The sequence below is a fragment of the Prionailurus bengalensis genome, chromosome D1 (assembly GCF_016509475.1).
Source record: "Prionailurus bengalensis isolate Pbe53 chromosome D1, Fcat_Pben_1.1_paternal_pri, whole genome shotgun sequence".
Lineage (NCBI taxonomy): Eukaryota > Metazoa > Chordata > Mammalia > Carnivora > Felidae > Prionailurus > Prionailurus bengalensis.
This window is the reverse complement of record NC_057346.1, coordinates 1680131-1696764: the sequence shown is the minus strand read 5'-3', so window position 1 is coordinate 1696764 and position 16634 is coordinate 1680131. Positions and strand designations below refer to the sequence as shown.

Sequence of the window (16634 nt, the reverse complement as noted above, 5' to 3'; positions counted from 1 at the left end):
TAACTATTTGGTGACTAGATGATTAGAGAAATAAATTAACGAATGTGCTATGATATATATAAAAAAGACCACATTCAAAATTATTTTGGACCTGGAAAAAAACAATGAGAGTACAATTAAGAAAACATTATGTCAATGCCCAAAGACACCACAGAACTTCTCATGTACGAGCTGAGGACAGGACATATCGAATGGCAAGTGAAAACTTGGCCCACCAGCCAAAGACCCTGTACCAGTGGAAGCAGAACATCCTATGGTTTGGGTCAAACATCTAACTGTTTCACTGCTTAGCTGCGAACAACAGATACTGTGCTAGGTCCTATATAAAACGACATGAACACAAGTTCAAAAATATAGAAAGCTTCAAAGTTCGGTTTTCCTTAAAAGAAACCTAACTTTGTTACCTTAACATTTTTGAAATTTATAATCATTGTGAATCTTTAACGAAGTTGTAATATTAGAGAATGGCAATTATCTCACAAATAAAACCCAGAGTCGATTTCATCAAAAGAGTACCTGAGTGTTTTTTCTTTTCTTCTTTCCTTTTTTTGTCACTATATTTTTCTTCACCATCTGTTTCACTGAATAACATTTCAGGTATCTAAAACAGGAAGAGCATTTCTTCAAACCTCAACGCACTATGGAAAAGTTTACATAAATCCAATGTCAGAGGTTAAAAAAAACAAACAAAAACAACCCTTTTCTCCCAGGTTTCACACCACACTCAGGGAAATAAGATAGCCATGGTCAGAAGACATGGTTTCCTAGACATGTGACACATGTCAGCCATTGATTGCAAATTAATGGCAACACCTCACCTGAAAAATGATTAGACTGTAAGAAATGAGGGAAATCACAATTTGGATTAAATTACAAAATAATCACAAATACCAATTAAGATCATAAAGTAATAATAATAAAATGCTTTTTCGGGCATCAAGGCATAAAGGAATAGTAAGGATTCTGAGGTCTCTTGACTAACAACTAAAAGCAAATGAAAATCGTTCGGGAATTAACAATGTCATGCTTGCTAATCCTAAAAGCTACTGCCGTGTTACTGCACTGTCACAAATAAGAAAATCACGTTTCATCGACAGATCATTATTATAGAACATACGAGAATCTAGTGAGAGTACTCATTTAAGATATCAAAAAGAAAAAAAAAAAAAAAAGCAAAGAAGTCTTAGTTTCCTGAGGAAAAAACTAAAGCAGAGCTCTGACATTTTTGCAACGGGAAAGCACGGGTGTGCAGGTCAAAACATCCTCTTCTGAATCTCCCAGACCGAACACGATGTCACACAAAAGATCCCTCAGCGGACGAAGAACCTGAAGGCAGCAGGGTGCCCGGGTGACCCGGGAGCACGGCGCTTTCCTCAGACGTCTTCACCGCTTTCCGCCGAAACGTCGGAGCCTCTGAGAGAACATTTTAAGTATGTCCCTCTAAATCCACTCAAGTGTGTTTCTTCGGCAGCCCGCTTGCTTAAAAACGGTCTGTCCCTTACGTCCGTTGGCCCGTCTGTCGGGAACGTCTCACGACGCGCACACGTGTCGAAACGTGCCGTCGCGCAACGCTCGTCAAACGTACCTGGTACCTCGGCAGAGCTGGCCGGAAGAGAGTCTGTCCCCAGACCACACGCCACCTGAGCCAAGTTCTCCTACCTGGACTGGCCCGCAGTTCCCCGGGCCTCCATTTCCCCCCCGGGAGATAAAAACGGCACTCTCTAAAGGCACTGAAAGGGCGTGTAACTCTCTGGAGTCCTGTTAACACGTCAGCCTCTCGGTTCCTCGAGCTCCTCTCCTGTTCCCTTCCCCACCTTCCCCCCCCCCCCCCCCGGCCCATCGCCCCCACCTCCAAGGGTCACATTCCTGCGACCTCGTCGTGCACGGTGCCAGAAATCCCGTCTTCACATTCAAAACCTAAACGGGCATGGTTTCTACCCCCCTCCCTTCCGCTCCCGATCCGTCTCTCTCTCCCTCACGAGAGGTGACGGGACTCGCTCTCTCCAGCCCTCCTCCTCCTCTTCTCTCTGGGACACATTCCAAGACGGCCTTTTCCACGGCCACCTGGCCTGACGCTGCCTGACGCTGCCTGACGGCGGTCACCGACGGCCCCGCCGCGTCCCTCCGCACCCCGGCACGGGCCCCGGGGCCTGGCTGCCAGACGCCGCGCCGCTTCCCACCTCCCAGAGCGCCCCCTCCGCACGCCCACTTGGCCCTGAACGTCTCCCCCGGGGGTCCGTCAACACCCGTCCCCCCAGGCGGCATCGTCCCCTCTCGCAGCTCCAGCCACCGCCTCTAGCGTGACAATCCCCAGGGTCGCACCCCCGACGACGTCCGGCCTCCCCCTCGTCTCCAGGCCCCTCCAGCCAAACGCCCGCTCCGCCCCGCAACGTGGACGTCCGGCGTCTCGTACGAGGCACGTCGGAGACTGGAAGCCTCACGTGCTCCTCCCGACGTGCTCTTCTCAGTCTCTTCTCAGGCGACTGGTCCCTCCGGGGCCTCGAGCCGACGTACCTGGAAGTATCCCGGAGTGCTCGCTTCCCTGCACACCGGTCAGCAAACCCTGCCGTTTCTGCTGCAAAACAGTCCCGAATCCGGCCACCGCTCCCCCGACGTCCCCGAGGCACGTGTCCTTTCCTCTCGCCTGCGCCTGCGGCAGCTTTGAAACCAGCCCGACCCTCGCCCTCTACGGTCCGTTCTCACCCCGGAAGCCAACGTAAGCGCGTTCACACAGTATTAAAATGGTCCTGCTGAAAAGCCTCCAAAGGCTCCCGGGCTCGTTCCAGGGAAAGGAAAACCCGAGGCAGAGCTTCCAAAGCCCCATCCTAACTGCGGTCCTCTTACCCCCCACCCCCTCTCCAACCGCGCTCGCTCTGAATCACTCGTGACGTCTCACTCGGCTGCCGGCTGACCCTCACAATCACCAGGCACGCTCCCATCTCGGGGTCTTCACAAAGCAAGCGGCCCCCGAGACCCTCCCCCCCCCCCCCCCCCGCGACACTGTGACTCCCACCAGGGCGGGGACCGGTGTCTGCTTTTTCTCTGCTGTGACCCAACGTGCAGAACGGCGGCACCTGTAACAGACCCAGTAATTACTACTTCTTGAAGCCCCTCGTTCGCGGGACCTCCTCAGACTAGAATGACTTTCCTGTCCCTTACTTGCTGAAATCTAACTAAAATGTTATCTCTTCCGGAAAACTCCATCCATTGTCCCAAATCACATTCCTCCCTCCGACTCATGGTCTGACTCAACAGTCTGTACCTCGATCACCCAAAAATGAAGACGTGAATGGTCAAGAATATACGTACTATTGAGAGACATTAAAACTATTATGGATCAAGCAACATAAGGTTTCCAGGCAAAGATGGTGGTTCGCATTCATACTTTAAACACACTCCCCTCCAGACACTGAGCACGGCGACGGGAGATATTAAGAGATTTAAAATTCGTATTTAAAAAACTGCTAAAATTATTGCTGCAATGTTCTATTATAAGCTGGCTTATGATAGGCTAGTTAATGAAAGGAATACAATTATTAAGGTACAGTAGTTTTCTACGCAGTCCTCAACTGAGAACATAATCTTCAACGTGAACTTCTGTACTCAACTAAAGTTGAGTACAGGGCATAAAGAGAAGGGAGAGGCTTTCAAACGTGTTATGGTCAGCGGCACAATTAAGACAACATTATAACAAACACCAGAGGGAGTTGTGAAAATCAGTAACTTCAGAAAGAATATGCTTATTTTTCATTTCCATACTTCAGGATTGAACTTACTTTTCTCATACTGCTGTCTGACCAGCCGTCCATCCACAACACCTGGCATTTTTTATGCAAGGCTGGGTTACTCTCACAGTTTATTATGAAGTTTAAATTCGTACAATCCATTATCAAAACAATATGCAAGTTTTGCTGAATTCCTTAAAAAAAATAAGAAAATCATTATCATGCATATTATGACAATAGTAATTGGAGAAATCCTTATGTGGTCTACTTTTATGAGTTTAACAATTTCTGAAATGACATGGTAGCTGTTACAAAAAACAAGCTATATAAAACAGTATTATACTTATGATCTTTTCTTTTGTTAAAAAATACTTGTGTGTGTGTGCATGCGAGTGCACACACCCATGTGAAGAGAAGAGATCCAGAAGGAATTCAGGAAGAAGTGTATACTTGTGTGTGTGTGTGCGCACGTGTATGTGTGCACACGCATGCATGTTCACGTTAAGAGAAAGATCCAGAAGGAATTCAGGAAGAAGTGTATACACCATATTGCTGTTTTGTATGTTACTTTTCAACTATGATACTGGATTCTACTTTACAATTTTTCTTTCAAGGATTTTAGTTTTAATATTCACAAGCAAATTGATCTCTGATTGTCTTTTAGGAGACATATTTTCCCTGTTTCAATATAAATAAGTCATAAAAAGGAATTTGGAAACTTTTCCTTCATTTTCTATGTTCTGAAATTGTTTCAAATAGCCCTGGGATGATCTGTTTCTTAGCGATGTGGTAGAATTTCCTTGTAAACTTGACAGACAGGGAAGGGAGGGTAGCTCTCTAACAACTTCTCTATGTCAATAATAAATGGTCTTTTAGGGAAAAAAAGGAAACAAATGTAGTAGTGATGTCTGGGTGACGATATCATTGCCTATACTTACTTATTCAATTTTAGATATCTACAGTGCACATAAAACTGCTTCTGTGATAATAAAAAGTTGTTTCATTAAAAAAAAAAAAAAAAGCATAGAGTCTGGCAAAATCTAAACAGTTTCAGAATTTTCTAAGATAAGAGGTCCTAAGCACCACTTTTACCATACAGAAAGAAAAGCAACAAAGTAAATATTCCAAAGAACATTAGAACACTTTCTGCCTTCTCTTCTGCTAAAATTGTGCTAACATGCTTTTACTATAGGTAAGCCTTCAGGCTACTTACGTGTTTTCTAAAAGCACCGTGAAAGAGAAAAAAGTACCAAAATACCAAACGGACCCAAGATTTAAGATACCTTTGCAACCTAATTAGCAAATACAGCAAATTAAATGGTATTTATTTCACATGAACCAGAGTTTGAATTGATTAACTGAATATAGTCACTTACTGTATGTGAAGTAATTGAAGACTGGTCCAAAAAAACCATCCTGTGAAGCCTGATCTTTAAGAGGCAACAGCAAAGGCTCTAATTCTTCAAGGGTATAAAGTCCAGGAACTTCACCTATGGAACATTGCATTTCTTTTGAATTTTAGCTGCATACCCTAATCCAAACACATTTTACATCTATAATACCTTCTCTGTGTTTGTATTAGTCTGCTCTTATTCAAGCTGTTTCCAAAAGTACATGATCCTATCGCCTCTATACTAACAAACCTACCTGTCGCCTTCATTTGATAAAACTCAGATTCCTAAGCAAGCTATTCAAGCCAGTGGATAATCTAGCCATCTAGCCATCTTTCCAGGTTCTCCTGCTGCTTCTCTGCCCCTCGCATTCAAGACCTTGTATTCCAGCATCTGAACTTCTGTGTGTTCCATAAATATAGTGAATCTATACCCACAATCTTCCTCTGCCCATTCCCCCCCATATTTCCTGTTGCCCTATGAGACACTCCTGTACCGACCCCCATGCCCATGAGCCTTCCCTGTCTCCTGTGCACTGGGGAAGGATCTTTTTTTCCCACATATCTAAACATATCACAGTTCAGCATTTATCACATCATGTAATTGTGAAGTATTTCAATCAGCTTCTGAATTCCCAGAGGACAAATATTTTATCATGTTCAACATTTATCTTAGAACATACTTAGCAAAGTACCTGGAACATGAATGTTTATTAGATGAATGAATGAATGGATGGATGGATGAATAGATGGATGGATGGGTGAACTTGTATTATGAATCAGGAGAACTAACCCATAGCCCTGCTATAAGGCAACAGAGTGATGAAAGGCAAATCAAACTGGATTAAGACTATGAGTATTTAATAGAGGGCTGAATTATATCTTATTCACCTCTATAAACCCAGTATTTAGAACCAGATCTGGCACATAACAGGTGTCTAATAAATCTCTGTTAAGCCAGTATATTTAAAGTTTGCAAGAAACTCTAAGATGACCCTTGGGCCACATGTCCAAAGCAGGGCATTCATGCAGGTCCCACCACAGGCAGACCCTACTTTTCTTCAGGGTCAACTCAGAGGTGTGGGAATGCTGCCCATCCCCCAAGCTGGTACGTATCCAAACACACGCACACACAAATCTACTCTATGTCTTGCCATAAATTGCAGCCATGCCTAGACACTTTTGACTCCTTCAAATTAACAAGAAAAGTTAGCTCTACTTACATGCGTAAACCCCCTCTATAGAAAATAAGAGTTTAAAACACAAAAAAAGAAACCAAGGTCTATTTTCTCTGAAAGTATTTTTCAAATACTTTTTTGCTAAAAATGTCGATAAAATTTAGCTTATGATTTTTGCAGTTATAACTTGATGACAACGCCCAACTTATCTTAAGATAAAAACAATAATTCCCACATCAGCACTCATCTGCATGTTTGCTTTCACAAACAAAACAAAATGTAAAACCCCAAACAAAAAGCTATGTATCTGGTAGACCAGTCTATCTCATCCCTAATGAAAGGCCTCCATCTAGTGACAAGGGAAGTGGTGTGCAGGAAACACAGCAGCAAGATCTCAGGAGGCTATGCTGTAAGAAGGTCCTGACACCCAAGCTTGTCCAGGACCTCTCGCTCCTACCACAGCAGCCGCGGAACTTGTGCCAGAGACTGGCCGGCCACCTGTCCTCTAGAGTCCCGGTCTGTTCTCAGTGGAACACCCAAGTGTAGAGACACTTTGGCCTAGAAATTAAATGTTTTCGTCAACCAAAGCTGCTAAGTCCTGGAAAAAAAAGACCACTCATCTCAGAGCTTACCAGGGCCAACACGAGCATCACGTAGGTCTGTCTGCAAGTCTCCACAATGGATTAACTCATGCAGCTGAAACTCGCTTTTAACAAGGTTTATTTTGTACTTAAATAACAAAACAATCTTGGTCCAAGTCTAAAACTAAGCCACCTCATACCAACTCTAACCATGATTACTCATGAAGAGATTCTAATAAATTTCATAAATTATTCGGAAAAGGGAGACACGTGGGAAACTACAAGTGTCTTCTCCAGGAAGCCACAGAAAAGGTCAGGTGGCTCAACAGACAACAGGAGCGGACCACAATTTGGGAAACAGGAGGCCTCAGAAGCTGAAAATGTACCCGCATTCACACACCCGTACGAAGGCCATTATTCAGCAACTGCACTAATGCTGGACAGTGAGGGCCCATCAGATTGTTTTCTTATAAGTTGGACCATGTGTTTCCCTGCACACTAACTCGATTATTTCCACAGATAATAAAAGTGCTGTATTAAAGGGCACAGCACATTTTTTTAAACAAGCACTGGCTGGGAGCTTTCCCAAAAGGTAACAGCCAGCAGTCCCACCAGAAGCAGGTGAGATGGCAGCTCTTCGGAACATTCACCGACATTAATAATCCTGTTTATGTAATCCTTCCGTCTCTTGGTTTTATAAAAATGAGGCTTCTCAACTCTCCAGCTGTGGGAGCGTTTCACCCCATGTCAACTTAGTAAAACCCAAGCCAAATGTTCTCTGAGACATACTTTTACACAAGGTAATTTATTTGAATAATTTTTACATCACTATTTTTACTTTTCGGAATAGAAATCATGCACTTGCCTGAAGACAAGAGGCTGTTGATCATCTCCAGAAAGGTGGGATGGACTAACTGGTAGTCCTCAAGAAGTAAAACCACCTGCTGAGCTTCCACACCGGCAAGATGCAGCACCTGCACCATCACAAAATCTCATTTCGCACCAATCACATGGCAGCACAGGCACAGACTTCTGTCCTTTATGTAAGGTAACTCCTCCCCTTCCTTCTTCCCCTCCTTCCTCCTTTCCTCCTCCCTTCCTCCTCCCTCCATCCTTCCTTCCTTCTTCCCTCCCTCCTTCCTCCTCCCTTCCCTCCTCCCCCCTTCCTCCTCCCTCCGTCCCTCCTTCCTTCTCCCTCCCTTCCTTCCCTCCCTCCTTCCTCCTCTTCTTCCTTCCTCCTTCCTTCCCTCATCCCTCCTTCCTCCCCTCCCACTTTCCTCCTTCCCCCCTCCTTCCTTTTCTTCTTTGTTACCAAAACGAAAAATTAAACTCTAGCCATAGAGTTTGGAAAATAAATCCAGTCCATGAACAAATAGTTGAGGGAAATCTTAATTATTTTACAACTAAGACAGATGATCATTTTTAAACATATCCACATATGTCCTACAGAAATTCTATCCTTTTATCTTCCATGCCCACCTAATGTCTCATAATCTGGGGTACCTGAAAGCTAGAAATCCTACGAAGAATCTTTTTCCTATGTGTACATAAAAATAGAATTTTCTAATAGCCACGGGGAAAATAATCATCAAAATTAAAGATTATGTTGCATCTCAGACACGTGAAGTTCTCTCTGAAGGCTTCTAGAATAACTAATTGTGATGTAAAACCAAATAAAGCAAACGACTTTGAGTAACTCACATGTTTGATATCATTTTTGAACTGCTTCAGTTCATACCCTCTGGAGATCTTCGGAGAAAACAGCATGGCCCCGTGCATGTGGCTCACTAAGGACGTGACGGTGCGGCGGCCTACCCCGCTGCGTCCTGCCAGCAGCAGGGAGCCCCCGGGGCAGCTCAGCACTCTGTCTGTCCTGGACACATACTCCAGGACTTCTTGGAAAAGTAAAATATCTAACATCTGGTTATCTCGTCCATAATGAATAAGGCCCTTTAAAAAAAAAATCACAAAGAATATTTTATAATTAATATATACTCAATTATAGAATAAAAATGTTTATTATCTAGACTAAGATGTGTAGTTTTGATACACTCTGGGAAAGGCTTCAGTGTGACTGTAGGTCATCTCACACCCCACAGCCTAACCAGGATTCCAGGTCTATGGCACTTCCTCCAGAAAAACTTCTATGAGGCCAAGCAAGTTCAAGGCCTCACAATAGTCACATACTTGTGGACATGATCAATATAACTAGTAAGACATAGTGAGAAGTATCAGTTTAATTACCAAAATGTCAACTTATAATCTTTGCAAGTCTCAAAAAGCTTACAAGATGCTTTTTAAATGCCTGCAATCATAACAAAACCCCAACTCAAATTCCTGATTGAGATTATACCTTCTTAATAACATCCTTGAGATCTGCAGAGCTCAGTTTCCCAAGCGGTTTTCCATGTGGAGGCAGGGGCTGCCCAGGGGCTGGCCTTGCTCCTGAACTGTGTCGGGCTCCCCACGTAACATAGAAACTGTCTGTAGAAATAAAAGGTATTCTTCTGTTTTCTGTGTGTTATTTGTAATGGCAGCATCAGGAACTGCATTGTTCCTTTTTAACTTTTATTTTTATTTTGAGAGAGAGAAAGACAGCGTAAGAGTGTGGGACAGGGGCAGAGGGAGAGAGAATCTCATGCAGGCTCCACACCCAGCATGGAACCAACGCAGGGCTCAATTCCATGCCCTGGTATCAAGACCTGGGCCGAAACCAAGAGGTGGATGCTCAACTGCCTGCACCACCCATGCACCCCACTCACTAAACTTGAAAAGTTCATCAGCCCAAGTAAGACAATCCCCAGAAACACAAAGGTAAATTCCTATACAGCATAGTTCGTAAGATCAATCAACTCAGTTACAGCACCCACACCTCACTGCACTATCAAACTACTACTGAAAAGGAACTGATGGTGTCCCTGTTCTATCTCCGACCCCACTTCTTCCCCAAATGAAACATCTTCTTCCTAATGCTCCCCTAGGGTTCTCACTTCCACCATTTCTCCCTTTTCTCCTTCTCCAGAATGTCCATATAAATTGTAGATTAAAACATATAAAATTGGCATATAAAACAAACTCAAAACTCTCCGTGTGCAAGAACACAAATTTATTACTACCATCAAGAGCCCTAATTCTCAAATTAAAGAAAAATTTGCTGAATTTTAAGTAGCAAACAAAACCCCCAGAAACTCCCCCTGAAAGCCCTTACAGGAGCGCCCCGATGAGCACACAGGAAAGTCTGCACACCTCTCCCCTCCCGACGCGTGTGGGCACAGACCCTCGCCGGCTCAGGCTGGGCCCCAAGGCCGTAAGGTCCGGGACCCCAGCTTCTTTGAGCTTCTCTCCTTTCTCTTGCCTCATCTGCCAGCTGTGGACGCACCGCACCGAACGACAGCCCCTCCTTGGGAAACCCGGCCAGGACCGCCAGACCACACCTCCATCGTGGTCAAGGCGCCCTCATCACCCGCTGGGCTCCCGGAGCGTGTCCCTTGCCCCTGGACGCCCGCGCTCATCAGGCCCCGGCCACGTGTCATCAGTCTCCTGCCTATCCCTTTTACTTTCACCTCCCCTGGGATCCAAACTCAGCCTGCTCTTCTTTAATCCTAACCACCCCCCTTGAATTACTCCATGTTGCTCTGTGCCTTGAACCAGCGACGGCCTCTAGGCCCAAACCTACTCACCACCTCTCTCCGGGCAAGTGTCCCAAGCTCTCGTCTGCTCCCAAACTTCCAGGTGTTCCACAGACATGCCTGACAGACTTGCCTACAGCACACCTGAGTTTCAACCCTGCACTTCCTGCTGGAGAGAAGGAGGCAGAAAGACACGGCCGCTACCCTACCCTCCCAGACCTGACAAACCTTACGAGGATGCCCCCAAAGACGCTCAAGACACCTGCAAACCTGAAACACAGAAAACTGAACTCATCGTCTCCATGTATCATCGTGCCTCACCTGGCTCAGATCCCTGCCTCGAGCCTCTGTCCCTCTGGCTACACCCTCGCCACTCCCAGAGAAGCACACGACAGGCGGCAGGCGGGCTGTGCCCCAGCACTCCACTGGCACAGAGCTCCCCACCGCCTGAGGACAAACAGCCCAACTCCTCATCTGCATCTAATCTGCCTCCACTGGCCACCTGCACCTCCAGTCTGCATCCGCATCCCACTGCACACTCCAGTTCCCTTAGCCGGTGATTCTACGCATATGCCTGTCCCGTGTCTGGAATGCCCTTCCCTCCACTTCACTCAGTAAAATCATCCTCACACACTGTCACCATCTGCAGTGCTCAAAAACTGTACAACCGTAGGTGTTAATCTAACAAGGTACGTACGACACTTACATGGTGAAAACTAGACGACACTGAGGAAAGAAAACACAGAACATCCAAATAAACAGACAGATAAATCATGTTCACGGAAAGGAAGACTCAACATAATGAAGGTGTCAATCCTCCCCAAACCAATACACAGAGTTAATGCAATTCCTATCAAAAGCTTAGCAACCATATTTATAGGTAAGGTTACCGTAAAATAGATCTAGAAAGTCAAAGGAACTTAAATAGCTACAACAACTCCAAAAAAGAACAAGAAAGTAGAAGTGAGTCTTCCCAATTTCAAGATTTATTATATGACAGGAATCAAGACAGCGGGGTCCTGGTGGAAGGACAGACATAAAATCGATGGAAAAAAACAGAGAACCTAGAAATATAGTCACACAAACCCGTTTTGGACAAAGGGGCAAAACCAAGTCAAGGGAGCAAAGTTCCCTTTTCAAACAATGGCCCTGGAGCAGGTGGGCATCCATCAGCAAGTAAAGTGACCCCGTCTCACTCTTTATACAGAAATTAACTCAGAGTGGACCACTGACTTAAAACAAAACCGTAAAACTTTTAGGAAAAAAATGTAGGAAAAAGTCTTCAGGATATAGGACCAGTTGGAATTCTTAAACTTGACACCAAAAGATCCTTAAAAAAAATTAATAAGACAGGGTGCCTGGGTGACTCAGTCGGTTAAGTGTCCGACTCTTGGTTTTGGCTCAGATTACAATCTCACAGTTCCCTGAGTTCGAGCCCCGCATTGGGCCCCGTGCTGACAGCTCGGAGCCTGCTTGGGATTCTCTGTCTCCATCTCTCTCTCTGCTCCTCCCTTGCTCACACCATCTCTCTCTCAAAATAAATAACCATTAAAAAAATAGTAAGTTGTACTTCGTAAAATTAAAATACTTCGCTGTGGGAGACCCTATTAAAAGGATGAAAAGACAAGTGACAGTGGGGGAGAATGTGTTTGCAAACCATGTATTTAACGAAAAGCTAGTGTCTGTAATATACAAAGAACGCTCAAAACTCAACAATAAAGATAAACCATCCCAAGAGAAAGTGAGTAAGACGCACACAGAGATATGTCACTTGAAAGGATACAGAGGCGGCGAAGGAGCCTGAGAAGACGTCCAGCTGCAGTGGCGGCTGGCAGAGCACAGGCTGCGATGACACACCCAGACACGCTACCAGACGGCTGACTGGAGGACAGTGGAGACAACCCCAAACGCTGGCAAGGATGTGCAGCACCTGGCTTACGTCCACACTGCTGATGGGGATGGGAAGTGGCACAGCCATTGTAGGGAAGAGTTGGCAGTGGTTTTCAAACACCGAGCACAGAAGCGCCGGACACTCCCACGAGTGCACGGATGACCATTTATCCCAGACAAACAATGTATTTTCACGTAAAAATCCCTACATGAGTTGTTCTAGCGCCTTCCTCCTAACGGTCTAACACACACCGAACATAACCCAGATGGCCTTCAACAAGTAAAGCGTTTGGGAAACGGAAGTGTACCTGAACACCTACTCAGCACTAAGAAGGAACAAACCACTGAAACCCCAGGCCACCCGCACGGGTCTGCATAGAATTATTCTGATCAAAAGTAAGAAACGGCAAAATTAAACACAGAACAGAAGGGTGATTTGCAGAGCAGCAGATGTGGCCACAAAAGGGCGACACGACAGACCTCTGTGGTGATATTCTGTATAAAACTAGAGCGATGCCAACACCCTGTCCGAGACGTTCTGCTGTAATTCTGCCAGCTGTTACCGTGGAGAGACCACGTAGAAGGCACGTGTGCTCGGTCTCTGCAAATTCTTACAACTGTAGGTTAATCTATGATGATCACAAGATAAAAAATCTTTTCTTTTTAAGTTTGTTTTGTTTGAGAGAGACAGGGATAAAGAGAGCACACCAGCAGGGCAGGAGCAGAGAGAGGCAGAGAGAGACGTAGAGAGAATCCCAAGCAGGCTCCGCACTGTCAGTGCAGAGCCCAACTCCAGGCTCGAACCCATGAATCATGAGATTGTGACCTGAGCCAAGATCAAGAGTCAGACACCCAACAGGCTGAGCCTCCCAGACGTCCCAAAAAAATTCATTTTAAAAAGCTTGAAAGTAGCTCCCTCAAAAAACAATTAACCTCTACCTCTTCTACATATCTACCATCTAGCATTTATCCCAAATATATTCAGAAAAGTTAGATTAATCGTACGACACTTCATTCTCTATTATAATTAACAGTTTAACTACTTGCACAAATTTTCATGGCGTCTAAACACACTATCAATAGCTACCATTGTAAACAAAGACTTTCACATCTGCATCTACCACTAGATTACACGTTTCTTGAGCACAGGAATGTATCTCATTTATTTTTAACTCTCCAAGATTAAATTTTTCTTAATACTCTACTATGTGAAAATCGTATTTGCCTACACAGAACATATATCAAGGCTATATTTTTTTAAAAATGCAATCTTTCCTTGAAAAGTAAAATGGTAAGGGAAAAAAAGCATATATTATTTACTGAGTCCTACAAAGGAGGCTCTGAAAGATAACAAACGCTAGAGAGTTCAGATACCCAATAAGACACTGACACTACCTAAGGCCCAAAGGACATGTTCCTTTCTCTGCAAGAAGAGACACTACACACCCAATTCTCAGACTGAGAAAGACCGCACCGGTTAGAAAACAAAGCTCTCCACGCCACACAATGAGAACTCCAGGAAGCCCTGACAAACCCACACTCAAAATCAAGCCAACTTCCAACTACCACCAGGCATGCCAACCTGCTTCGCTTCTCCAACTCACTTCCTGATTCTGAAACTCTAGCAGCTCCAAGAAAATTCCCTCTGTCGGGCTCAACATCTTCCTAACAGTCCAGATCCCCTTTGGCTGTATGCAACCATGACCCTGGGACCAGTCAAATCTGGTAACGTAGATGTAGAACGTACTACATGAGACAGTCTAACGGGATAGAAACTCATTTTGCAGCTTGAAAGGGGTTTATTGGGAAATACTTCCATGTTACGGTCTCCACGTTATGGTACCAAAAGCCCTTTCGCTGTGATGGCTTTCCAATCACACAAACCACCCCCTGAGCAGTCTTCAGAGCGCAGCCTGGTGATTAAGTGGTAACAGATGCCAAAGCAACTGGGCTGCTGGGGGGGAGTGGCGTTACACGCAGCCTGTCCTACCAGGGGCAAAGCCAGTAACCAGAGCCTGAGAGAAGCTCTATGCTGACGATGTCGTGAGCAGTGACAGCCAGGAGAATGCAAAGCTTAACTATAATCAAAATACGGATTTTCCCAATGGTCTCAAAGTTTCCTACACATATGGCTTGAGAAAAACATTTGCCAGTAAAAATCCTTCAGGAAATAGAATTCTGAATTAAAAATATAAAACACTATGGCTAAATCCAAGAAAACAATTATTGTCATTATATTTTGTTTAGCATATGATTATTGAAATCTAGCAAAAAGGAAAAGAGCATTTGCTTATAGTAAAAAAAAATTAAAATTATCCAAACTTTTCACTTGTATAGTATATGAAATCATGCTATTAGTAAGAAAAATAAGGGTACGGTTCTCATAACATTTATATATTCACATAAACTCCACAAAGATTACCTGCCATATTATCTAATATATCTGAGCCCCAATCTCCTTGAAACACTGATGTTAAAATGCTGTCAAATAAATGAAGTTCCTTTGCACCAACAATTTTGTCACGAAATAAGCGCCGTGCTTCATACGCTACGATTTCTAACACATAATCTAGTGGATGGTTTGAGGACCCTAAAAAAGAGAACATTTTCTTTAGTTCTAAGAAAGTTCAAATGACTTGCAAATAGTCTGTTTCAACACAGTATTAGAAAGAAATAAAGAATGAGAATCTGCATACCGTCACGTTGGCGTCAGATACAAAGAAGAAAAGGGGAAAAAATTAAAATTCAATGTGTTAATAAGTTGGTAAAGTTGTTTTGATCATTTATAAAATACAGTAAGCATAATTATCCCTAGCTCAATAAAAATACTAATTCTAAAAAGAGTATCAAACATGAATAATGATTTTATTTTTCCCAAATCAAATTTTAACAGTGACGATCATAAAGTTTAGAAGAAAAGCCACGACGTTGTATTTCAATATTAAGGTTTAAATTGAATGTTAATGTTTAAATTTAATATTAACATAATTTTAATTGTAATTTTTAGAATACTGTCATCAATTAAATACTCATTTAACATACCTATTACAAACACAGTACATAACATAAACACACACGTGCGCACACACAGATACGCCGTGGCATTCCAGAGAAAGGTAAGTGATTTAAAATAATGAAAGCAAACCTTACCTCCTTCTAAATCGTATCTGAATAAGCCAAGAACCCACTGGGTAAGGATGCACGGAGTAAACAAATAGTGACTATAATCATCAACTGTAAATCTGGCCCGTACCTGGAAAAGACAGTGCAGTAAACCATCTGTCTGCTGTCTAAATATGTAATATGTAAGTATTTGTAATATATTTCCAAATATGTAATAATGCTATAAGCTTTTCAGTCACCATAGACTCACAGGAATGCCCAATTTGTACTAGTCAGTAGAAACTGTATTTCAATAGAACTGATTTCCGTAGTTATCTTAATATTTTATGCATTTAAAAACATCCAACAGGGGCTGTTCAAAGGCTTCAGCAAACTGCAAAGCCTGACCACAGAAAAAATAACATGAGAGGTAAAGAGCCATGCCAAGGAAAGGGGCCTGAGGAAGGCAAACCTAAGCTTTCTGCACAGGGGCTGCGATGCCACAGCCCCACAGGTCCCGGAAAACACAGCTCCCGGCATTGGGAACTCCAGAGCTGCCTTCTGCTCACAGAGTCACTGAACTTCTAAGGGACCACAGTGTCACTGCCTGATGCACAACCCGCCAGGACCGGTGCCTTCCCTCCCCCACCCACAGAGCCACTGCTCTCATTGTGGCCTTGGTCACGTAACATCTCCATTCACTCAAAATCGAAACGAAGGAACCCTTGCTCGCTGACTCTACTTCCCCACTTCTACTCCAAACTACACGGGGCACACATACCACCCTGACTTTCACACGCCGGTCCCTTTTCCTAGGAAGACCCTTCCTCTCCAGCCACGTTGAATTTCTGTTCACTTTTCAAAACTCATATCACACTTCTGCTCTCCTTAACAACTACCACACACAACAAAGTTACTCACTTCTTCTACACTGTCTCTGCAACTTGCGCATGTTGTCACTGTTACATTCATCACACTGTATTAATAGTTCACGTACGTGACTGGGCCCCTCACTGGTCTGTGAGCTTCCAGAGAACAGAGACTCTGTCATCTCTGTACCCTTAGTACCAGTGCTAGAAAAGGAGGTACTCAACAGACGTCTTCTGTATCCACAATGCCTGTTTTTAGCACTGTCCCCA

At 44.0% G+C, this 16634-nt stretch overlaps 1 protein-coding gene across 9 annotated transcripts in view; it reads right to left on the bottom strand.

Moving 5' to 3' along the window:
• Window positions 1–16634, bottom strand: part of DYNC2H1 (dynein cytoplasmic 2 heavy chain 1) — a 347574-nt gene that overhangs the window by 244827 nt on the left and 86113 nt on the right. For 8 of the 9 annotated variants that reach the window (XM_043579193.1, XM_043579184.1, XM_043579185.1 and 5 more), the window contains exons 46-53: window positions 15544–15646; window positions 14816–14983; window positions 9228–9358; window positions 8576–8824; window positions 7740–7848; window positions 5102–5215; window positions 3777–3919; window positions 517–601 (exon numbers count right to left, since the gene is read on the bottom strand). In XM_043579193.1, the coding sequence (XP_043435128.1) occupies window positions 517–601; window positions 3777–3919; window positions 5102–5215; window positions 7740–7848; window positions 8576–8824; window positions 9228–9358; window positions 14816–14983; window positions 15544–15646 (1102 nt within the window). The remainder of the gene's footprint in view (window positions 1–516; window positions 602–3776; window positions 3920–5101; window positions 5216–7739; window positions 7849–8575; window positions 8825–9227; window positions 9359–14815; window positions 14984–15543; window positions 15647–16634) is intronic. The other variant, XM_043579187.1, reaches the window with a different exon arrangement.